General features: G+C 49.9%; 6 protein-coding genes across 6 annotated transcripts; 4 read left to right on the forward strand and 2 right to left on the reverse strand.

Moving 5' to 3' along the window:
• Positions 1-270: 270 nt before the first annotated feature.
• N7481_002685 (alpha/beta fold hydrolase) lies at positions 271-3,168 on the forward strand (the record flags this gene model as incomplete). Its single annotated transcript, XM_057261904.1, has 4 exons — positions 271-533; positions 622-2,135; positions 2,197-2,591; positions 2,638-3,168. The coding sequence occupies 4 exons, from the start codon at positions 271-273 to the stop codon at positions 3,166-3,168; spliced, it is 2,703 nt and encodes a 900-aa protein (XP_057126836.1).
• A 1,232-nt stretch (positions 3,169-4,400) lies between these two features.
• On the forward strand, positions 4,401-6,790 carry N7481_002686 (60S ribosomal uL6 domain-containing protein; the record flags this gene model as incomplete). Its single annotated transcript, XM_057261905.1, has 6 exons — positions 4,401-4,424; positions 4,617-5,001; positions 5,065-5,328; positions 5,684-5,794; positions 6,098-6,579; positions 6,740-6,790. The coding sequence occupies 6 exons, from the start codon at positions 4,401-4,403 to the stop codon at positions 6,788-6,790; spliced, it is 1,317 nt and encodes a 438-aa protein (XP_057126837.1).
• A 549-nt stretch (positions 6,791-7,339) lies between these two features.
• On the forward strand, positions 7,340-9,259 carry N7481_002687 (triacylglycerol lipase family protein; the record flags this gene model as incomplete). Its single annotated transcript, XM_057261906.1, has 3 exons — positions 7,340-7,420; positions 7,521-7,651; positions 7,738-9,259. The coding sequence occupies 3 exons, from the start codon at positions 7,340-7,342 to the stop codon at positions 9,257-9,259; spliced, it is 1,734 nt and encodes a 577-aa protein (XP_057126838.1).
• Positions 9,260-9,558: 299 nt separating this feature from the next.
• Positions 9,559-11,223, reverse strand: N7481_002688 (putative amino acid permease; the record flags this gene model as incomplete). The annotated part of the gene is made up of 2 exons (XM_057261907.1): positions 9,559-9,602; positions 9,699-11,223. 2 exons carry the CDS (start codon positions 11,221-11,223, stop codon positions 9,559-9,561), a joined length of 1,569 nt encoding a protein of 522 aa, XP_057126839.1.
• A 1,058-nt stretch (positions 11,224-12,281) lies between these two features.
• Positions 12,282-15,595, reverse strand: N7481_002689 (uncharacterized protein; the record flags this gene model as incomplete). Its single annotated transcript, XM_057261908.1, has 2 exons — positions 12,282-13,755; positions 13,815-15,595. 2 exons carry the CDS (start codon positions 15,593-15,595, stop codon positions 12,282-12,284), a joined length of 3,255 nt encoding a protein of 1,084 aa, XP_057126840.1.
• A 1,364-nt stretch (positions 15,596-16,959) lies between these two features.
• Positions 16,960-17,462, forward strand: N7481_002690 (uncharacterized protein; the record flags this gene model as incomplete). The annotated part of the gene is made up of 2 exons (XM_057261909.1): positions 16,960-17,056; positions 17,110-17,462. 2 exons carry the CDS (start codon positions 16,960-16,962, stop codon positions 17,460-17,462), a joined length of 450 nt encoding a protein of 149 aa, XP_057126841.1.
• Positions 17,463-19,850: the final 2,388 nt, after the last annotated feature.

Genomic DNA, 19,850 nt, shown 5'->3' on the forward strand with positions numbered 1-19,850 from the left:
CACTCCTTCACTCCTTCACCCCTTCACCTGTTCCAAGTATACCTTATACCCTCACCCTCCCCGGGCCCTCCTTATCACCAACCACCAACCACCACCCCTCCACCGCAAGGGGCCTCGAGAAACTCGACCGACCACCTTCAATTTTCATCTCAGATCATGCGCCTGACCTACCCACCATCCTGCATGTCTGGTTGATCCCGATCCTGGAAACAAACCCTACGTGCTATCTTATTCCGAGTCATATCCCTAGACCCTAAACTATTGAACGCCATGCATCTAAACGAAGGCGCGCCCGCGCCTAAACCCGCCGAATCCGCTCTCCTCAACCGTCGTCGCCGTCGCAAATCTCTCCCTGGCCGCACAAAGGGCTCCAATGCCGATCCAACCTCGCCAGAAGTGATCTCGTCGCTGATATCCTCACTGTCAACCATCTCCGTACCGCTCAACTCGCATTTCGACAACGTGCCGCGCATTGACTCCAAGGACTCCAAAGACTCTGATCCTGGCTTGCCCGAAGTGCCTCACACTGCGCCGTGTTTCTCCGTTCCTCCTTCCAAACAATATGGCCATGGCCATGGTTATGGTCTCGGCATGAACTTGGGCTCCTTTGCTCCGCTGGAGGAATCCCCCCCACGACAACAACCCGTTCTTGCACCCGGATGATGCTGCTTCAGCCCCTGTCATCCGCATGGCCAGAGCGCCGCCCTCGCCCAAATCTCCCAAATCACCGCGCTCGCCGAGATTTAAACCTTTCAAACGGGACGACTCTGTCAATCGTCCGGCCTCACGAGACTCCTATACCTCCGTCAGAACAACACACGAAGACACTGCCTTTGGCACCATCAGCACCGAACCAGGCCCCCGCCTGTCCACGGCCGTTAGCATTGCATCGAACAGCTCCGCGGGGCGTAAAAGTTTAAAGGGGTCGTTAGGTCAGTTTGGACTGTTGAAGAAGGCCTCGCGGGAATTCGGGAGCGATAAGGACTCATCGAGCGACCGCTTGCGCAAGACGAATAGTCTGAACGATACCCTGCGCCACAACATTCCTCGGAGCAGAGCTAGTTTGAGATCCATGCATTCCATGGCGGATGTGGCCGAGGAGGCGGGCTTGAACGGGCTCAAGGAAGAGCCGAGTGATGGCATGGCAGCAAGCACTCCTCCTCGGGAGCTACAGTCGATTCCAAGCACCCCTGATAATCACAACCCCGGTGGTATTGGGAGTGGTCGGATTATCCCCACACGCGATTCTTCTCTGCGACATCGACACAGCCAATCCTCAGGCTCGAAGCAGCGGAGGTCCGCCCGCCACAGTCGATATCCATCTAATGCCAGCAAAGAATCATCCAGTGCGGAAAATGGGCTACCGGGCTCAAGCAATGACGCGGAGCAGGTGACGAGGAGGATACAGCAGCTGAAGGATCAGCAACAGAGGATCAAGACCGAGCTCGAGTCCGACGACACTCCTGGCAAATCTGTACAGGCAGCGACGGCAACACCCACACCCACAAAGCCAGTCGAGGTCTCTCGCAGCACTAGCCACCTCGATCAGGGACCTGCAGTTGCAGTTCAAAATGGAGTCAAAGCCGACCGACCAGTGAATGACAGCGCGCCATCTCCCTCGATTATGACAGGGAAGAACCGCACAGGTCGAACTGGGGCCCCACTGGCGTCAAAACCCACCAATTTCTCTCCACAAATGTCCAAGATTCCATCCGAAAAGTCCGAGCACGAGAATCGATATAGGCGATCACTGGAACCCGTCACCCCCACCAAAGGCCATCGCCGCACGCCGTCGGGTCCGACGTCCACCCATCGCCCTTCCTTCAATAACGAGCGGCCTTCCAGTGCCGACTCGATTGATCTGGCCGTTGACGATTATATCTTTTCTCCGAAGTTGACGCAACGAGTGCCTCACCCGACTACTGGCCGTTCCATCGCGTTCTCTGAGGTTGGCAACCCCAAAGGTCACGTTGTGTTATGTTGTCTTGGAATGGGTCTCACCCGGTACCTAATGGCCTTTTACGACGAGTTGGCCCGGACTTTGAACCTGCGTCTAGTTACTCTCGATCGCCCGGGCGTTGGTGAAAGTGAACCACATCGAGTTGATGAGCCAAGTACTCCCCTCAGCTGGCCTGGTGAGTTTGTTTTCCCCTCTCGGGGGAGATCCGTGATGTTCAATTGCTAACCTAGTATCAGATGATGTTGCTATTGTGTGTAATTATCTCCGAGTAACCAAATTCTCCATCCTCGCCCACTCAGCCGGTGCAATCTATGCCCTTGCCACAGCCCTTCGAATCCCTCAACATATCCGCGGCCGCATCCACCTTCTAGCGCCATGGATTCCTCCGTCCCAATTATCTACCATCGGATCTCAGAAGGAACCCGCTCCCACCAATGCAGTTCCTTACTCCCAACGAATCCTCCGGGCCCTCCCAACCTCCCTCCTGAAAGTTGCCAACACAAGCTTCATGAGTGCGACTAGTGCCAGCATCACGACAAGTCTGCCCAAATCACCCAAGCGAGCAAAGCGCAAGGCGGCGAAAGAAGCCAAAGAAGCCAAAGAGGCAGCGGCAAATGCAGAAATCCCACCCGTACCCATGATACCCAATATCGCAACCGTCTCTCAGAATCACTCAGAGGATCCCGCACCACTTGGGGGGAGCAGGAGCAGGAGCTATGAGGTCATACTCAACACCCGCCCACCACGCTTCGTCCAGAAAGAGCGACGCCACGCTTGGCTCGCGTGCGAAATCTCCGGAAGAGGAGCTTGAACGCCAACAGGACTACGATACTCGACTTACACACCGGATCTGGGAACTCGCTACTACCAATGCGAACCCGGCTGTTGATTTGTTGATTTGCCTGGAACGTCGTCAGACGATTGGGTTCCGGTACGTGGATATCACTCGGTCCGTTGTGATTCAACACGGTAGTAAGGATACCCGCGTGCCTGTGGATAATGTCCAATGGCTGGGCAAGACTATGCGTCGGTGTGAGGTGCGCATTCTTGAAGGCGAGGGACATGGCTTGATGGCTTCTGCTTCGGTGATGGGTAGTGTCTTGACTGAGATTGCTAAGGAGTGGGAGGATTGGACGACTATTGTTCAGGGCCGGCGCAGAGCGACTGCGAGTCATGCTGCGCGACCGGGTCTTTCTATCCAGACCTGATTTTTGCGATAATGGCCATCTATCGATCGTTGGCATTGCGAACAACGCAAAACAAAACAAAAAGCAACTCTTATAGAGCAGCGCGAGTGATGCTCCCACTCGACCCTGATCTGATTGACTGACCCTGGCGGTCGCCGTCCCCCCTAATCATCTCACCTTCCTTTGACATCCCATCCCATCACATCAGCCATGACTGGATTATGGCTGGAACCTTGAACCTGTTTTTTCTTTTCCATTCGCTCTATTTACCCTCACCCTGACCTACCCTACCCACATACAAACAACAAAGCCAGACACACCCCTGCATAAACCTAATATTGACCGATGTACGCCCCGTCTATGGATGTTCTGATTCATTCAAGTTATCATGTGGAGAGAGACTCGGACAAGAATACTAGTACTGTTATTTAGCATAATACCCAATGTTAGCATCTAATTTAATGATATTTAATAATATTCTGCAGATTTCAAGTTTATTGGTAGAAGGTTGGCCTGGAGTAGGTAGTAGTAGTACCTACTAGTTTGGACCCCCACTGGTTGTACTAGTAGTACATATATATCTCTGAGACATTGAGGGAATCAACTACTACTATTAGTTACTCCCCCACCTTTTCCAAGGTTAAGACTGGCAGGTCCCCACTGGCACTCTGGGCAGGCTCGAGAAATCAGTAGTAAATACTAGCTACTCTTCATACTAGGTACATAATACTAACTACAAAATCATTCATGACTTTGTAATAACTACCAGTGGGCAACCCACACAACCTCAATGCCAAGCCACCAGGGATAACCACCAGAGCCGATAAAAACCCCTGGAGGGGCCCCCCACTTCTCCTGAGCACTGCCAGTGGCACGGATTTAAAACAGAACAGGGTCCTCCTTACCCGGGCCCTCGTATGAATACCTATTCTTGGACGTGTACAAAGAACTTGAACTTGAACATTATTCTCTCGCTTAATTACTCGAACCAACAGCACTAGTACGAGTATACGATACGACTACCTAGCCAAGCAGCGTTAAGCTTGAGCGGATTTCTTGGCGTCACGTTGCGCCATTCGCATTGGCGCGTTGCTGCTGCGGACCTCGGGAGTTCATCAAGTTCAAGTTTCCATTTATCATCCTGCCAGTCTTGGAACTTGAAGGCACACCACAGCTACACTTACCATCTGCCAGCGTTAGTGGGCCACATTAGCCGGAAAAACTTCCAATAAGTCACAGCCAACCCCTCCGCGATGCCATCCCAACGGCGCGTCCGCGTAGCGCTGATCGCCGTCGTGGCGATCGTCTTTTTATTCTTTTACTACTCAGTACAGTCGCCCTACCCTGCCCTGCCCTGTTCTCCCGTCCAGGTACTGGTACTGGTACTACTTACCTGAGTCGTGCTGTACCCGACCCGGACAGGAGAATCAATCCCCTCGCCTCGCTCAAACTAACATTTATCTCACCAGGGCGAAGCAAGCAAGATCCAAAACCAAGAATTCTACAAAACAACCCTAAACGCCATGCGCGCGAAGGAAGATGCCAAGAATGCGAAACCGCAACAACCCATAATGCGGCCTGGTGATAGTGCGGACGCGGATACAGAGCGTCCCGCGGTGCCGGTGGCGATGGGTGGGAAGAGTAGCGAGCACGCGCAGGAGGGTGAGATGGAGGAGATTCCTATTGCTGGACGGACGAAGATGACTGTGCCGAAGATGAAGGGTCAGAATGGTGGTGGTGGTGGTGCTGTGCAGGGTGGTGCGGTGCAGGGTTCTGAGAAGACGGGTGAAGAGGTTGTGGTTGATCATACGGAGGCGAAGAGTGAACTTAATGATATTCTGAAGCGGTCTCCCAGTACGTTCTGTTCCCCTGTCTACAGTGGTGTGAGTGACTGACTAACCCGGCTCTACTTTCTAGTAATCATCTTCTCCAAATCATACTGTCCCTACAGCAAAAAGGCCAAGCACATTCTGCTAGAGCGATACGCTATTTCGCCGAAGCCGTTTGTCGTCGAGTTGGATCAGCACCCGATCGGTCCGAAACTGCAGGACCTTTTGGCGCATAATACTGGGAGAAGGACGGTGCCGAATGTTCTGGTCAATGGGAAGAGTATTGGGGGTGGTGATGATATTGCTGCTCTGGATCATAGTGACGAGCTGGTCTCGGCGCTAAGAACGATGGGTGGGAAGTGGGTTACTGATGTGAGGCATTTGCCGCCTCCGCCGCCAGCGGAGGGTCAGATGTGAGCGTGAAGTGCAGTAAAGTGCAGTATACTGGGTCTTTGAAACATCATCTAGCGTTCTGTGTACATATCGTCCTATAGTTAATTGCGCATGTATGCAAACAAACCACGTGACTGAACATACCCGAACAAATATGCCAAGCCATATCATGCTTATGTCATCCAGTGGGTGCCAATGTCACCTGATGATAACGATAAGAACCCTACGCGCTAACCAGATCTGGCCGTAAGCGACCCGGCGCACAATCCCGTGACTTTGGTGCAAATTCGCAGATGGTCCACTAACTCCTCCAGCCCGATTTTATCCTCCCGACATCGACAATTCAACCCCCTCGGCCAACAACACCCACGCAGTCAAGATGCGGTACATTCACTCCGAGGAACGGCTGCCCATTCCGGACAATGGTGAGCTACGACTTTTTTCCCTTTCGATCGCCGACGAGAGACGGTATATGCGTGGTCGCACTGGATAGAGACAATTGTGAATTGTGGACTTCGATATTGGACATGGAAGAGGAGGCACCAGGTCGACTACACAAATACCGTTTCTGCAAGAAAGGGGGAATCAGACGAGAACAGCGAACAGCAGAGTGCTATTCGACTAACTCGTCTGAAGGCATTGGGGCAATTTTTCTTTTTTCCTTGCTATGCTATGCTACGCTATTTTGACCTGAGACATGATGATCTAATTTTTGTTTCTCACTACAGTCAAGGTGAACATTCGTTCGCGTGTTGTCACTGTCGAGGGCCCCCGCGGCAAGCTCGTCAAGGACCTCTCCCACATCGCCGTCACCTTCGGCCGCCCCGAGGAGAAGGTCATCTCCATCGAGCTGCACCACGGTGCCCGCAAGGGTGTCGCTACCCTCCGTACCGTCCGCACCATCATCAACAACCTGATCATCGGTGTCACCCGCGGCTTCCTGTACAAGATGCGTTACGTCTACGCCCATTTCCCCATCAACGTCAACGTCGAGAAGAACGACGAGACCGACCGCGCTGAGGTTGAGATCCGTAACTTCCTCGGTGAGAAGTACGTTCGCCGCATCACTGCCCAGCCCGGTGTTGAGATCTTCCCCTCTCCCAACGTTAAGGATGAGCTCCAGCTCTCCGGTAACTCCCTGGAGGGTGTCTCCCAGAGTGCCGCCGACATCCAGCAGATCTGCCGTGTTCGCAACAAGGATATCCGTAAGGTGAGTAATCAGCTTCACTTGGGCTCAGTGATTTGTAATTGCGATTGCGATTGAATTGGCATTTGCAAATCCAAATTCAATCGCAACCAACAATTCGCTGAATGCCCACCCCACCCCCGCCAATTACCATCCGTGCATTATACTAATTCTTCCTCTCCAGTTCCTTGACGGTCTGTACGTGTCGGAGCGGGGCAACATCATTGAGGAGTAAAGAATGACGCTTGGGTTCGGGTGTCCGGGAGAGTTCCTTTTTAATTTCGCCTACTTGCATATAGGGAAGCAAAGCGGAATGACAAAAAACAAACGACTTGCAAATTCAAAATTTCCCTTTGATACGTGTACGAAGCAATGTAGCGATGCAAGTACGAATCCATTTCTAGTATTGTGCCTAAGTAGCTGGAGTAGTGTGTTCTCTGTATACCCTGTAATACTTCTACTATCTGCAAGATGATGCTCTGATGGGTGGAGAGCGGCCAGTGCGACCCGTTCTGTTCTGCCAGCCTTCGTAGCTCAGCTCGCCCAACACTTACTTCACTTCAACATTTCCCCTCACTTGCAACTGCAACTCTCAACTTCCAGCATTAGCGTTGTGTTATCTTTGGGTGCTGGTGCTGATGCCATACTGATGCGTCCGATTAGAGCGCCCCTCTCTTGACCTTTCGAGAAGTGCGCGTGACGCCATAGCATGTGAAAGCGCCGGGCTTTTTCCCGGCCGCTATTTTCGACCTGGAATCGCATTTCTATTTCTCATTCGTGCACCATGGCTTGGTGGCTCGGTCTGTATAGCATGCTGGCTGCAATGTTCAGCATGTTGATGGATGTCGCGCAGTTCTGGCGAGAGGTGAGTGAGATTTGGACCTCGGGCCAAAAGTGGGCTGGCTAGCTGGCTGCCTGGCTGCGACTGCTCAATCTAGGATGAATCGCATGCTCACAATCTATAGAAACTGTTTTCATGGTGGAAATCCAAGTCGCCGCGCAGTCGACTGTTCCATACTCTTGCGACGGCACAGACGTACGAGGAGTGGGAGGAAGCCGCCTTTGAACTGGACGAGCTTCTAAGTAAGGACCTGTGGTATGTGTTGACAAATATTCTTGTTGGGAATCGCAATAAGAGGTCGAAAGAACCACTGAACCGCTGGCTGATACTCTCTCACACAGGCGTCAGAATCCTGTCAGTCGACACTATGACTATCGACTTATCCTCGGCCGCTTAGAGGCCTTGATGGGCGCGCGCGAGAGCGAGGATATCTTAACTCTGGTCAACCTGCTTCGCTCTGGACTCGTTCGCAATCTAGGCAACATCACCTCAACAAAGCTGTTCACCCATGCCTATGCCGGTACCAAGCTTCTAATTGATGACTATATCACGCAGGTTGCGCTTTCCATTCAGTATGTGACCTCGCTGCAACCTGCGCCCGTGCACGCGACCAGCTTCACCTCGCAGGCCAAGCTCGAGCTCCTCCACGATACACGTCAGGCTTTTGGACGAACGACCTTGCTCTTGCAGGGCGGGTCGGCTTTTGGTCTCTGTCATCTTGGAGTTGTGAGAGCGTTGCATCTCCAAGGACTTCTACCTCGGATTATCACTGGCACGGCAACCGGGGCCATGATCGCGGCTCTTGTTGGAATTCATCCGGAAAATGAACTGTTACCCCTCTTGAACGGAGATACCATTGACCTTTCGGCTTTTGATCACTGGAAAAAGGACCATCCTGCCTCCGAGGGCTGGATACGAATTTTCTTCCGACGCATGATACGATTTGTTCGAACGGGTCATCTCTTCGACATGGGACTACTGGAGGAATGTGTTCGCGCTAATGTGGGCGATTTGACATTCGAAGAAGCATACGCCCGATCAAAGCGCATTTTAAATATCACCGTTGCCACGGCAGGAAAGACAGGCTCGCCCAATCTCCTGAACTACCTCACAGCACCGAACGTGTTGATCTGGTCTGCAGCCGCAGCCTCCAATGCCTCCACCTCTTCACTCATCACCTCCCCAGTAACCATCTACTGTAAAGACGAAACAGGTTCAATCATCCCCTGGCCCCACACCGAAGACATCGTCTTCCGGCCCTGGAGACATGTGAACTACAACGACGGCGAATCACCACTATCACGAATCGCAGAACTCTTCAACGTAAACCACTTCATCGTCTCCCAAGCCCGTCCATACCTAATCCCTTTCCTCCGATCCGAACTCAACCTCCTCGACCGCCACCAAACAGGCTGGAACAATATTTCCCGCTCCCTAATGCGCCTCGTTCTCGCCGAACTCCGCCACCGCGTCCGCCAATTGGACTACATCGGCCTCCTTCCCGGCTCAATCAGCCGCCTCCTAATCGACGAGACAATCCCCGGCCCAAATCTAACTCTGGTGCCTGACCTCGCTGTCCAAGATCTATATAATCTCTTCCAGCGCCCGACGAAAGAACGCGTTGCAGATTGGACCTTGAAAGGTGAGCGGGGCGTTTGGCCTGCTATTAGCGCACTGAAGGTTCGCGAAGCGGTTGAAATCGAACTTGATAGGGGGTATCAGCTTGTTCGGAGACGGAGACCTAGTGATGCTTCTATCCCTCCGGCACGTCATCCTCCGAATGAGGGGTTGCCTCGTCGGAGGAAGGGGGAGGCGAGTGGTGAGGAGGGTGCGCAGCTGGCTGTTACGGATGGCAATGAATGAGTTGAATTGAATCGAATCGAATCGATTGAAGGGTATCATTCATGTCCCCGCTTCTCTACATTTTACATTTTGGGGCCCTGGCCTCCCTCTTGTTATACATTGTTATGGTGTTGAGTGATGGTATCTATAGATTCTTTGCTTACTTGATTCAATCGAGACTATTTAGTCAGCTTTATCTCGTTGATACGAGCTCTTCTAGAGTCTGGAACGTGAGATTAGTCTACAAGTTTCGCCTGCTAGATTGCAAGTAAGAAAGGAAAGCCATAGATTGATGCTATAGAAGAAATAGTTTAGAGCCCTCACTCTACATCCAATGCATCCGACTCTGGAGGACCCTTGTAGTCTGTAAAACGATCAGCAAATGCATATACGAACGGGAACAGAATAGATGAACCCGAAGGACAGTAAGCCCTAGAAGCCACTGGAATGGAATACTCACGTTTTCTCGCATAAACGAGATACCAAACGGCGGAAATAGCCATAAACCCAACAAAGACGACGGAGGCATAATTCATCGAAACCCTAGTAACCGGCAACGCAGTCGGCATACTAAAAAGCACCAATTCAAACGCAATCCAAGCCAACGCGAGTACATTAACAATTGTCCCCACGAAATGCCCACAATTCCATTTAGCATGCTTAACTTCCGCACGACCGTGGAAAAGACTCAACGAGATTGGAATCGCATAAGCCATCGCCAACGCAATAACACCTACAGAAACAAATGCCGTAAACGCACTCGTGCTGCCGAGATTGATTAGGCCCAGCAACATCTGGATGATTGTCAATAGGACTAGAGACCAGACTGGAACACCGAGAGTTGGGTGGACGGTTGCCCAGACTTTTGCTAGGGGTAGTGCGTTGTCGCGGGCAACGGCCCAGGTTGAGCGCGACGCTGCGACGGTTATACTTATCGAGCAGAAGAGGGTTATTATTAGGACTAGGAAGACGAGGCCTAGTCCGCCGCCAGGTGATCCCATTACTCTGTGCAGAATGTAGGGGAGGGCTTGGCCGCCGGGGGCGTTTATGATATCTTCCAGTGGTGGGAGGGTTACGCAGATTGGGATGATGAAGAATAAGCCTGCGATGAAGCCGACGGGTACGGCGAGTGCGATTGCTCGGGGTACTTTCACTGCTGGTTGGGGACATTCTTCTGCCATTGATGAGACCATTCCGATGGCGGAGAATGTATAAGCTGCTGGCAAGAGGCCGATGAATAGGGTGAATCCTCCCCAGCCTGCGAAGGACTTGTCATAATGGGCCAGCGCGTAGGAAGCGGAGTGGCGGCCAGCGCCTGCTTTTACAGAGGCGGCGATGAGAATCACGACGATGGTTATGGCTGTCCAGGCTGCGCAGGCTGTATCAACTTGTGGCAGGAAGCGATTTGCAAAAGTGCAAATTACCAGCGAACCGAGACAGACGGCGTAGAAGATTAGCAGGAGCTGCCAGCTATTGGCGCTCCAGTCCGGGTGATACATTGATATCGCGGCGGAAAGCATAGAGGCGAAGCCAAAATTCACGGATAGCGTGATGGTCCAGTTTCCAATGACCCATATCCAGGCGTTGATGAAGGAGACGGTTGTCTTGTTGGACTTTGCCAGTTGGAAGGACCAGTAGTAGGGTCCGGCGGAGGTGGGATATCGGGATGCGAGCTCGGCGAGGGACATTGCTATGCATTGGTCTAGGAAGCAGACTATTATCCAACCGACGAAGATTGATAGAGGGCCACCGCCGTAGACTGCGCTGAGAAGGGCGCTGCCTTCGCCGTAGGGGATTGCGGCGATGGCGAGGGATTGGAAGAGGAGGGTTGCGACGGAGCGGTTGCGGCGGAGCTCTTGTTTGTAGCCTAGTCCCTCGAGTTCACCTTCTTCGTGGATGCTTTTTAGTGAGCCTGCTTCGTGGTCGTGGTCGATGGGTGCATCGCCAGCTGCGATGGGCTTATCGGTTTCTGCTTCGAGGGCCATGGTAGGCTTGACTGTGATGGGTTTATAGATTGTAGTAGTGAGAGAGGCAAATCTCGCCCTTTCCCATTATCCAGGAGGGTTCGGGTTGCAAATGGCTTATTTAACAAAAATCAGGACTTTCAGCCACTGTAGTACGACAGGGTCATGTATACCTTACTGATCCCAGCCCCCTCCCCCTGTCCCTTTCTCCAACCATAAACAGACCTATGGTATGCTATCTCGGTATCTATACCTAGAGTAAGACCTCTCCTCATTGGAGAACCGAAACTGAAAACTTCTACTGGTGGGCACAGGGCAGCTGGAAACTGCGGGGTTGCAAGCTCTCTTTATCTATGGATCGCATTCCCATCTGCAGAGTTGTGGCGCAGATCGCGTATATTCTTTCCTAATCAGGACAGGTCTATTTTCCTGCCTAATCAAGCCAAGGCTTGTTTAGGTTTGGTTTAGATGATATCTTTTGAGGTGTTGGATTGGTTGGTTGTTTTAGTCGCGCGGGATAGGGAAAAGGGGGAATGAGAGCTAGTAGCGGGGGCTTGTGAATATTCACTAGATTTTGTTTATAGTCGATTCGAGCTATCGTTTCGCATTCTGTTGTGATAAGCTACTTACTCCTTGCAGGCGAGAGGTCATGTGTTGCGCTGAATAAACAGAACCTTGTAAACGGGGTCTGACAAAAGTACTCTCGCAAAAGTCTCATTTAAAGTTCACCGAATTAAGTATGATTTCAGTCAATGCCACTCTAATTGCTATTTCGAGCTCTTATATCGATACAAAAATCCCTTTGGATATTTATGTAAGCACCTGAGCAGGAATAAAATGATAAAATGAGATGTACATATCACGGCCTTGTTCTTACTGCATAGATTGAATATAGCTCGGCTTGGTAAACTGAACTATCCTTGCACATTTCACCGCGGTTATAAAGAAAGAAATTACAAGGAGATAGTTACACAGGCCAAGAGAGAGTCATTAATAAAATAGAATAAATTGAGATGATACATTAAACTAAACGGCACTATTATTGAAAAGATTAGAATCCACTCAAGCCAATTCAATACTCACTTAAAAAGGTCCAACGACATGATCTCTTCTCTCCTCGCCTGAATCTTATTACCAGCTTCTCCCAGCCCGGGCAAGACACCCTCAAGCCATGTCTCCGCCTTACCGAAAACGAGTTCCCAAACACTCTTCTCCTCGGCATGTTGATGCTTCAGATACCCCATCGCCTTGAGTGTAGCGAGGACTTCAAGACTGGACTCAGTGACAGTGGAAGGAGAAGAGGAAGATCCTAACAGGTCAATGAAGCGTTGGCGAACTGTATCTTCCTCACAATCTAGAAGGTTGCAGAGTTCCTGACTGAGAGACCAGTTGCCTTGGAAGTCTTGAAGGGCGATTAGTGAGTGGACTTTTGATTTGTTAGTCTTTTCCGAGCTTGTAGGTGCTGGATTTGTTGGATTGGATGCTCTTCCGAAAAGAGATCCTTTATTTGGCGTTGTGCTGTTTTGAGATATTCCAGCTCCGAATCCAGAAGATGATTGGGCGTTTGATGGCTGCGCAGAGCCAAATAAGGACACTTGAACTTTTGAAGGAGCGTTGCCAAACAGCCCTCCAGTTACAGGGGTGCTCCGGCGTTTGGGGGCACTGCCGAATAAAGCTGGCTGGTTTGGGTTAGGACGAGGGACAGCGCCGCCAAAGAGTGCTCCAGCTGCAGGTGGATTTTGTTGATGATTACTCGCGCCAAAGGGGGAAGCGAAAGTTCCACGTTCTTGAGAAATCGATGGTTGTCCAAAGGCGGGAGAAGAGCATTGAGCCTGTTGGCCTCCGAAAAGTGACCCGGCTGATGCGTGTTGTTGACCACCACCGAATAAAGCTGGTGGAGATTGAGTACTTCCGAATCCAGACGGAGGTTGTTGGCCTGGAGAAGAGGCTGCGCCAAATGCTTGCGAACTGCCAAAACTACCCATTGAGAGAGGAATGGACTGAACAGAGCCACCGAACAGTCCCGAGCCCGTCGAAACCTGACTCTGGCGCTGACCCTGACGTGCAAAGGATCCCATAGGCGCACATCGTGGCGAGTTGGAACCGCCAAAAAGGGCTTTACTGGAATTTCCCCCAGATCCAAGCACGCTTGGGCGTGCTTGTATGATGTTGAAGGTCGTTGCTTTGACAGGGAAATTTTTGTCACCAATCTTGGAGACCTTTTCTTGCTCCTGATCCTGACCGTGTTCCGCTTTTTGTTTGTTCTCCTTATTGGTCGATTCTTCCTCCAATGCAACAAATGAGCAGTGTTTCCCCGTGACTTGATACTTGAGTCCTAGAAGCTGGCATTCGCGTTTCACGAGCTGACTCTTCGTATCCGCGTGGAAGTGGGAAAATGGGTTTCCATTGGGGTCTTTGCTATGTTCGAGCCAGCTGTGCTCTTCCTCTAGCTCGATCATTGCCTTGCGTGAGGCAAGTTGATGGATTGTTTCGCCTTGAACAGTGTCTTTGACTGGAATGCGAAGTTGAAGTAATCTCCCGTTGGATGTGGCGCTTAGTGTGAGTGATTTTGGGACCCGGTCTGATGACTTTGGGTCTAGGAGCAGGTATACATAGCTCCGGATAAAGGGATGGAAAGGGGGGGATCTGGTAGGGGGGCTTGAAGGACATCTGGAGGTGATAGCTCTGGCAAGGTATTGCTATTGCTCTTGTTGTCTTTGTCTCGGGGTGTTCCAAGCTCGGCATCGGATTCTTGGAATGATTCGTCGAAGAGGGAGATCGAAATTTGAGCTGTTTCCTTCTCGAGGGATACAATAAGTTCTTCATTTCCATTTCCATCAGCGCTTTCGGTGGTTGTATTTGTGGTCGAATCGACTGCATCAACGACTTCAAACTCTTGCTCAGGTGGATCGTAATCAACCTGGAGTTTAAAGTCACCGATATGAGGAGTAAGCGCACCCTTCAACATCCGAACAACCTTCCGGTCAAGCTCCTCGTACTCCAGAACCGATTGCGAGATGCCGTTTCCTGACCTGGCAATACCTTCGATCAGAGAATGCGACGCCTGGTTTCCAATACCAAGCGAGAAGAAACGAGCCGACTGGCCCTTGTCTAACTTGTTTGATGTGACAGTCTCCCGAATGAAATCAAACAAATCCTGCTGATCGTGGATTTGGCCATCAGTCAGGATAAGAACTTCGAGTTCTTTATCATTGAGACGACTTGCAATGGTAGCTTTAACAGCGGATGTCAAATTCGTGCCTCCCATATCTGCGTTTATTGTTTCAACGTACGCCGAAGCCTCGTCCAGACTCGACTTATCATATACTTTACTCTGCGGCCACAAAAAACGATGCTCACGCCCGAAGGAACAGAGGTTAAAGCAGACCCCTACGGGCAGCGATTTCAAGAAGATTTGCAAGGCTGATCGCAATGTTGGGATCTTTGCCTTCATACTACCACTTCGATCGATGACGAAGATCACCTCCGGTTTGATGGGTGGCAGATGGAACTTTGGCACAAGCGTCACCATCAAAGCGCGCTGGTCGGGAATGCTTGAATGTGTTTCGAGTAAAGCTGTGGGGTTATCAAGGCCGTCGGCTTTGACAACGAGCACAAAATCGCGCTCGAGTAGGAGTTCATTCTCTTTGGCCAGGCGGATTGAAGCAGAGGCCTGGGAGGGATCGAATGTTGATCCTGAATTACTGCCACTAGGAGTAGTCGATGTACACCCTAGAGAAACCTTCACTGAATGACTCGGCGACTGAAGTTCTCGAATAATGGAAGTTTTCTCCATCTGAACGTCGATCGTGATATCGATACCAGACGTCTTTACCAGGCCCCACTGGGGCGGTTGGATTGGTTCCTGTTCAGGCGCTCCAAATAATGATCCAGAGGTATGAATAGCGCTCGGATCAGGGTATCTCGGTGCGATGGCATTTGGGAGAGTATATCGGATCCCGTCGGACTGTGCGTCCTGCTTCAATTCTCCGATGAACGTGATTTCTACCGTGATGGTTTCTTTTGCAGAAATATTGCCTAATGTAGTTACGAAGACGTCGTTTTCCCTGGAGCCATGCACCATAAGCGCTGCCGTTTGATTATTCGCGACCGCATTGTCGAAATCTGCATTCGCCTGCTCTCTTGTGTCCACTTTACTGTGCAGGTATCGCGTTCCGACGCGACACTTGAACCCGACCACGCTGACGCCATCGTAGAGGGGAAATTTATATGAGACCTTCTCAAGAGGGAGATCTGAGGAATTTGTGAATGTTTGTGTGAGAGTTGTGCGGGATGTGGATGAGAGGATTGTTGCGTGGGCTTTCAGGGAGATTTGTGGTAGATAATGCCAGCCGTTGCCCTGGTGGAAACAACATCCGCTGAAATTCGACATGTTCTCAACCCTGGAGGTTGTTGTTGTTCTTGATGATGATAATGGATATTGTAAATAAAATGTTGGTAGAGAAATGGTGGATGTGGGCGCGATAATTTATAGCGCCGATTCGCTAGGCAGCACACAGCGGGGCAAACAGCTCCGAGTAGCCTAAGAGCCTCAGCCCATCGGGTAAATATTTTAGCTCTACCGGTGAATTTGGATTCTGTAAACGAGGGTGACTCACTACTTACTAGTCTCTTTGTGCGTTAACCTGCACCGAATCGAGTCACTTGCAATGACTAGAATGATTCGAACCCAAGGAGAAATTGTGGTAAAGCAATCTAGATCAGATCCAACCCAATCAGATAGCCAAGAGATTTTCGAGACGAACTGATCCAGTGTGACTCAGGACCCACTTTCAGCCTCACATTTTCTTCAAAATATTGGCGGTTATCTAAATTAGGGATCTACTGATCTGTTGGTCGAGAACCTAAGCGCCCACTTTGTGCCGATCGATTGCGATCAAAACTAGAGCACAGATATACCCAGGCCATGGTAGAGAAAAGGGGGGAGCAGTCCTGGCTGCAAGCTCTTTCTTCCCAGGTTGTTTTTTCTGTGTGAGAAGAACCAAGTTGATTGGAAATCAACTTAGCGAAGATTACTTTGATCCTTGGATTGTCTGTAGATGATCTTGTTAATAGATAGTAATTAGTCTTGTAGTATTATCGGACTAGATGGTATAAGAGCGTCTAGCGCCCTTGCTTTAGGAGGCTATTAGGCGATACTATAGTCAGGTAATTTTAAGGTGGGACTAGGGATAGATGAGAAGGGGATTTTCGGAGACAATGAGACTATTCTGAACGGTAGAATTACTTGCTCTTAGAAGGGTGGCGTGGGGGGGGTAGTTGTTCGGGATATAACTACCTTAGGACCTTGCTGATTGTCTATCCCAGCTTGTGGCTGGCCTCTCTTGCAAGGAGCGGGCGTGTCATTCATTGCTTTGGCCATTATATATTGCTTTTGAGGCCTTTTCTTTATCTTGAAGACATGCAGTGATGTAATGGAAAATCTAAAAACGCGAAAAGGACGTGACGGGGTTGCTTTACTTATCGGGGGTCAGGGCGTCGGGGCTGTTGAATAAACCAAAAAATCGGTGGGTCGCCACGATTGGCCCGAACTGCGCCCAAAGTCTATGGCTCTAAAATTGGCTGGAGTCGGAGATCTCATGCTCTGTCCGAACGTCATCAACTTATCATCAAGACCGAGCGCGCCGGAACGAGGAATATAAATCGAATCATCGACCTCAGCTTACTCTATTATTCTCTATCTCCAATACTCTGAAATACCTTCATCCGCAGCGTACAACGTATAGCTCTCGCAATATGTCTTCTTTCACTCAGCCGGTGCCAGTAGTTGCCTGCGGCAGAATACCCGCGATGGGGAAATCAATCTCCCAGCACCTACCGCCTGAATATGAAGGTTCTTGATATACATTCCTGAAATAAATAAAGTATGGTGCTAATGCTCCTCAGTCATCCACTTCATCCTGTCATATGAGGCTGCAGAGGCTGAGCTCCCGCATCTGCTTGCAGGTCGCGATCCTCAGCCTCAGAGCCCCAATGAGATCGGAACCCACGATTACAGCCGGCCTCCTCGCGCGGTAATCTTCGGTCGCGGCTATGAGCCCCAGCAGGTTGAAGAGCTTAAGAAGAAATTCGCAGGTGTTGCTAAAGAACCTGTTGCTTGGGTTAGGGGGAACCCAGCAGATTTGCCTGCCGGGGCCGCTGGGCCTGACTATGCTCAGAATATTGCGGCGGATATGAAGAAGGTGCTTAAAAAATGGAGGGACGAGGGAGAAAAATATGAGGAGGTTTTGGTCTACTAGTTGCTTTGTCGGGGAGAGATTATCTGATGCCTTGCTCTTTGCCAGTTCGAATCTCACAAACAAAACGATATCAAGGATATTTGTAAGTGGTCTTGGACTTCGCTAGTTGGTTCCCTGGGCTTCGACCTTTTGGCGCTCGATATACTTCTTCTGGTCGAAGCATAGAAAGAGAATAGGAGATATGTATTAACGCTATTATTGTTCCAAATAGGGAGTTCCAAGTTTGAATACATTAAGATGCTTTGATGCTATAAGAGCACGGAGTATAAGACCATATAGACTTTCATGGCCATCAAGAAGAAAGGAAATTATCTAGATCTACTGAGCGGGCATCTGTGAGATGGCCCTTGCCCAAATATGCAGCTGGCATTTCCTGGAACATGCGCCTACCACAGGAAACCAATCACCATCAGTCTCTGGCACACTAGGGCTGTTTGGTCCGATGTATAATGGCCCTTCCCCTCCTCTTATCCAGTTCCTGGTTCTCTTCCACAAATTCTGATATAGGGACACCTTGCTATCTTCATTCTCCTTCCCATTGAAGCCACGCACAACACTGCTAGCATTTATGGCTCATACCCCAGATAGCGACACTACAATCGTCATCCTAGATTATGATGAGTGAGAAGACATGTTTCCATTCAGACACAGAGCCAAGAAGGATTTTTTCCGGAATGGGTGAAGCGCACGAACAGCCCCGTAAACAAAAGGGATCTACTTTGGTACTTACGTGACTATGTGCAGTCTCGTGCAGCTGGCTAAACCCAGGCTAGGACGAAAAATTCTCCAATATGCGACCAAGGATCGATCGATATGTGGAAAGGAAATTAGATAGTCTTCGAAAGAAAACGGAAGGACTTTGACAGAAACTAGATCATGAGAGGGAGCATCATAAAAAGACACAAGCAGAATTGGCTCAGTGTGAATCGTGGCTTCTTATGGATTGTAAAGTATGTTACATATAGCCAGACTCCAGGAGATGAAGAGCTAAAAGACGACAAGGTGTGACCTGACAGATTGATCCAGTGCCAGTACCAAACAATTTTACCTTAGGTATCTACTTTGGTGGTAGATATGTTCCGAAGACTTGACCATGGAACCATAGTGCCCCGATTAAATCTGACGACCAGACCGGGATTTTTGGTAGTTTTATAGTCGAGAACTGCTGATGGCATGATATTCCTGAGATATCTTGGGAAGAGGTAAGAATGATGGTGAGAGCTGAGTCCCATGATATAGTGAGTAGTAGATATGGTAGTGTGTGAGCACTCTTGGGAAGCGGTGGATGTCTGAAGGTAGCGAAGGTGAGGGCACAGAAGGGAGGTGCTCGCTGCCTGTTGCGTTCAGAGTCGCTCCTTTCCTCTATGCTCTAAAGGCTACAAAAAATTCTATATATTCCTCTTTCCCGTCGTATCTAGTACATACGACCATAGGGTGTGGAGAACAGGGCTTCCCGTCCGCTCAGCCGTACTTAAGCCACACGCCGGCAGGTTAGTAGTATGGTGGGTGACCACATGCGAATCCCTGCTGTTGTATGTTTTTGTTTTTATTTATTGGTATTTTGATTTGTTGGGCTTACTACTAGTCACTATGATTCCATAAGTCATATATCTCGAATTTTAGGTATTTTCAGTCTTGAGCAGAGACCCAATGAAAATGCTTTTCTTAGTCGTCAATTTGATCAATATCGTCTCCCTGTTTTCACGGTCACATCCTCTCGGATAATAATAGTTACGAAGACGTTATTTTCCTTATAATGTCGTCATAGGAGGGTAGGGTTCTTTGAGTCAAGGAGAGGCGCTTACTGCACTGCCTTTCACTGGCTGAAGATGGCGCAAACCGGTTGAGCAGCGATTCGCTTTTGATCTAAAAAAAAGAGATAGAATCAACTGAGCCCAAGAAACCACATAGTGGTTAGGGAAACAGGGATACTGTTTCAATTGTCGCCTCCAGAAGCTGCTAGAAACTCGGATATGGCCAAAAATAGGTAGTCCTGCAGCTAGTTAGTGGGCCATAGTAGTCGAAACAGCAGATTGCGCGTGCCTAATGAAGACAATTTCAAGTAATCATAGGGAAGGTTCGTGCAAGCCCCATTCCAATGGCTTCCCGGGGACAAGGTAGTTTGCAATCTATTTCTTTTCCTTTTTTTTTTTTCGAAAAAAAGAAAAAAGAATCTTGAAATACTGGCGAATATCTAAACCAGGAATCCCCAGCAGAACTTGAATGAGAGCGGGGAAGCCCGTGGGGCGTTCAATAAAGGGATTGAGAAGGCAGTGGTAACTAATTGATCTGTTGGTTGATTACCTAAGCGCCCACTTTGTGCCGATTGATTGTGATCACAAATAAAGCAAAGATATACTCAGGCCGCGGAAGAGAAAAGGAGGGAAT

The sequence above is a fragment of the Penicillium waksmanii genome (assembly GCF_028829765.1).
Source record: "Penicillium waksmanii strain IBT 27052 chromosome Unknown utg000002l:1.0-3326099.0:1.0-3328782.0, whole genome shotgun sequence".
Classification (NCBI taxonomy): Eukaryota; Fungi; Ascomycota; class Eurotiomycetes; order Eurotiales; family Aspergillaceae; genus Penicillium; species Penicillium waksmanii.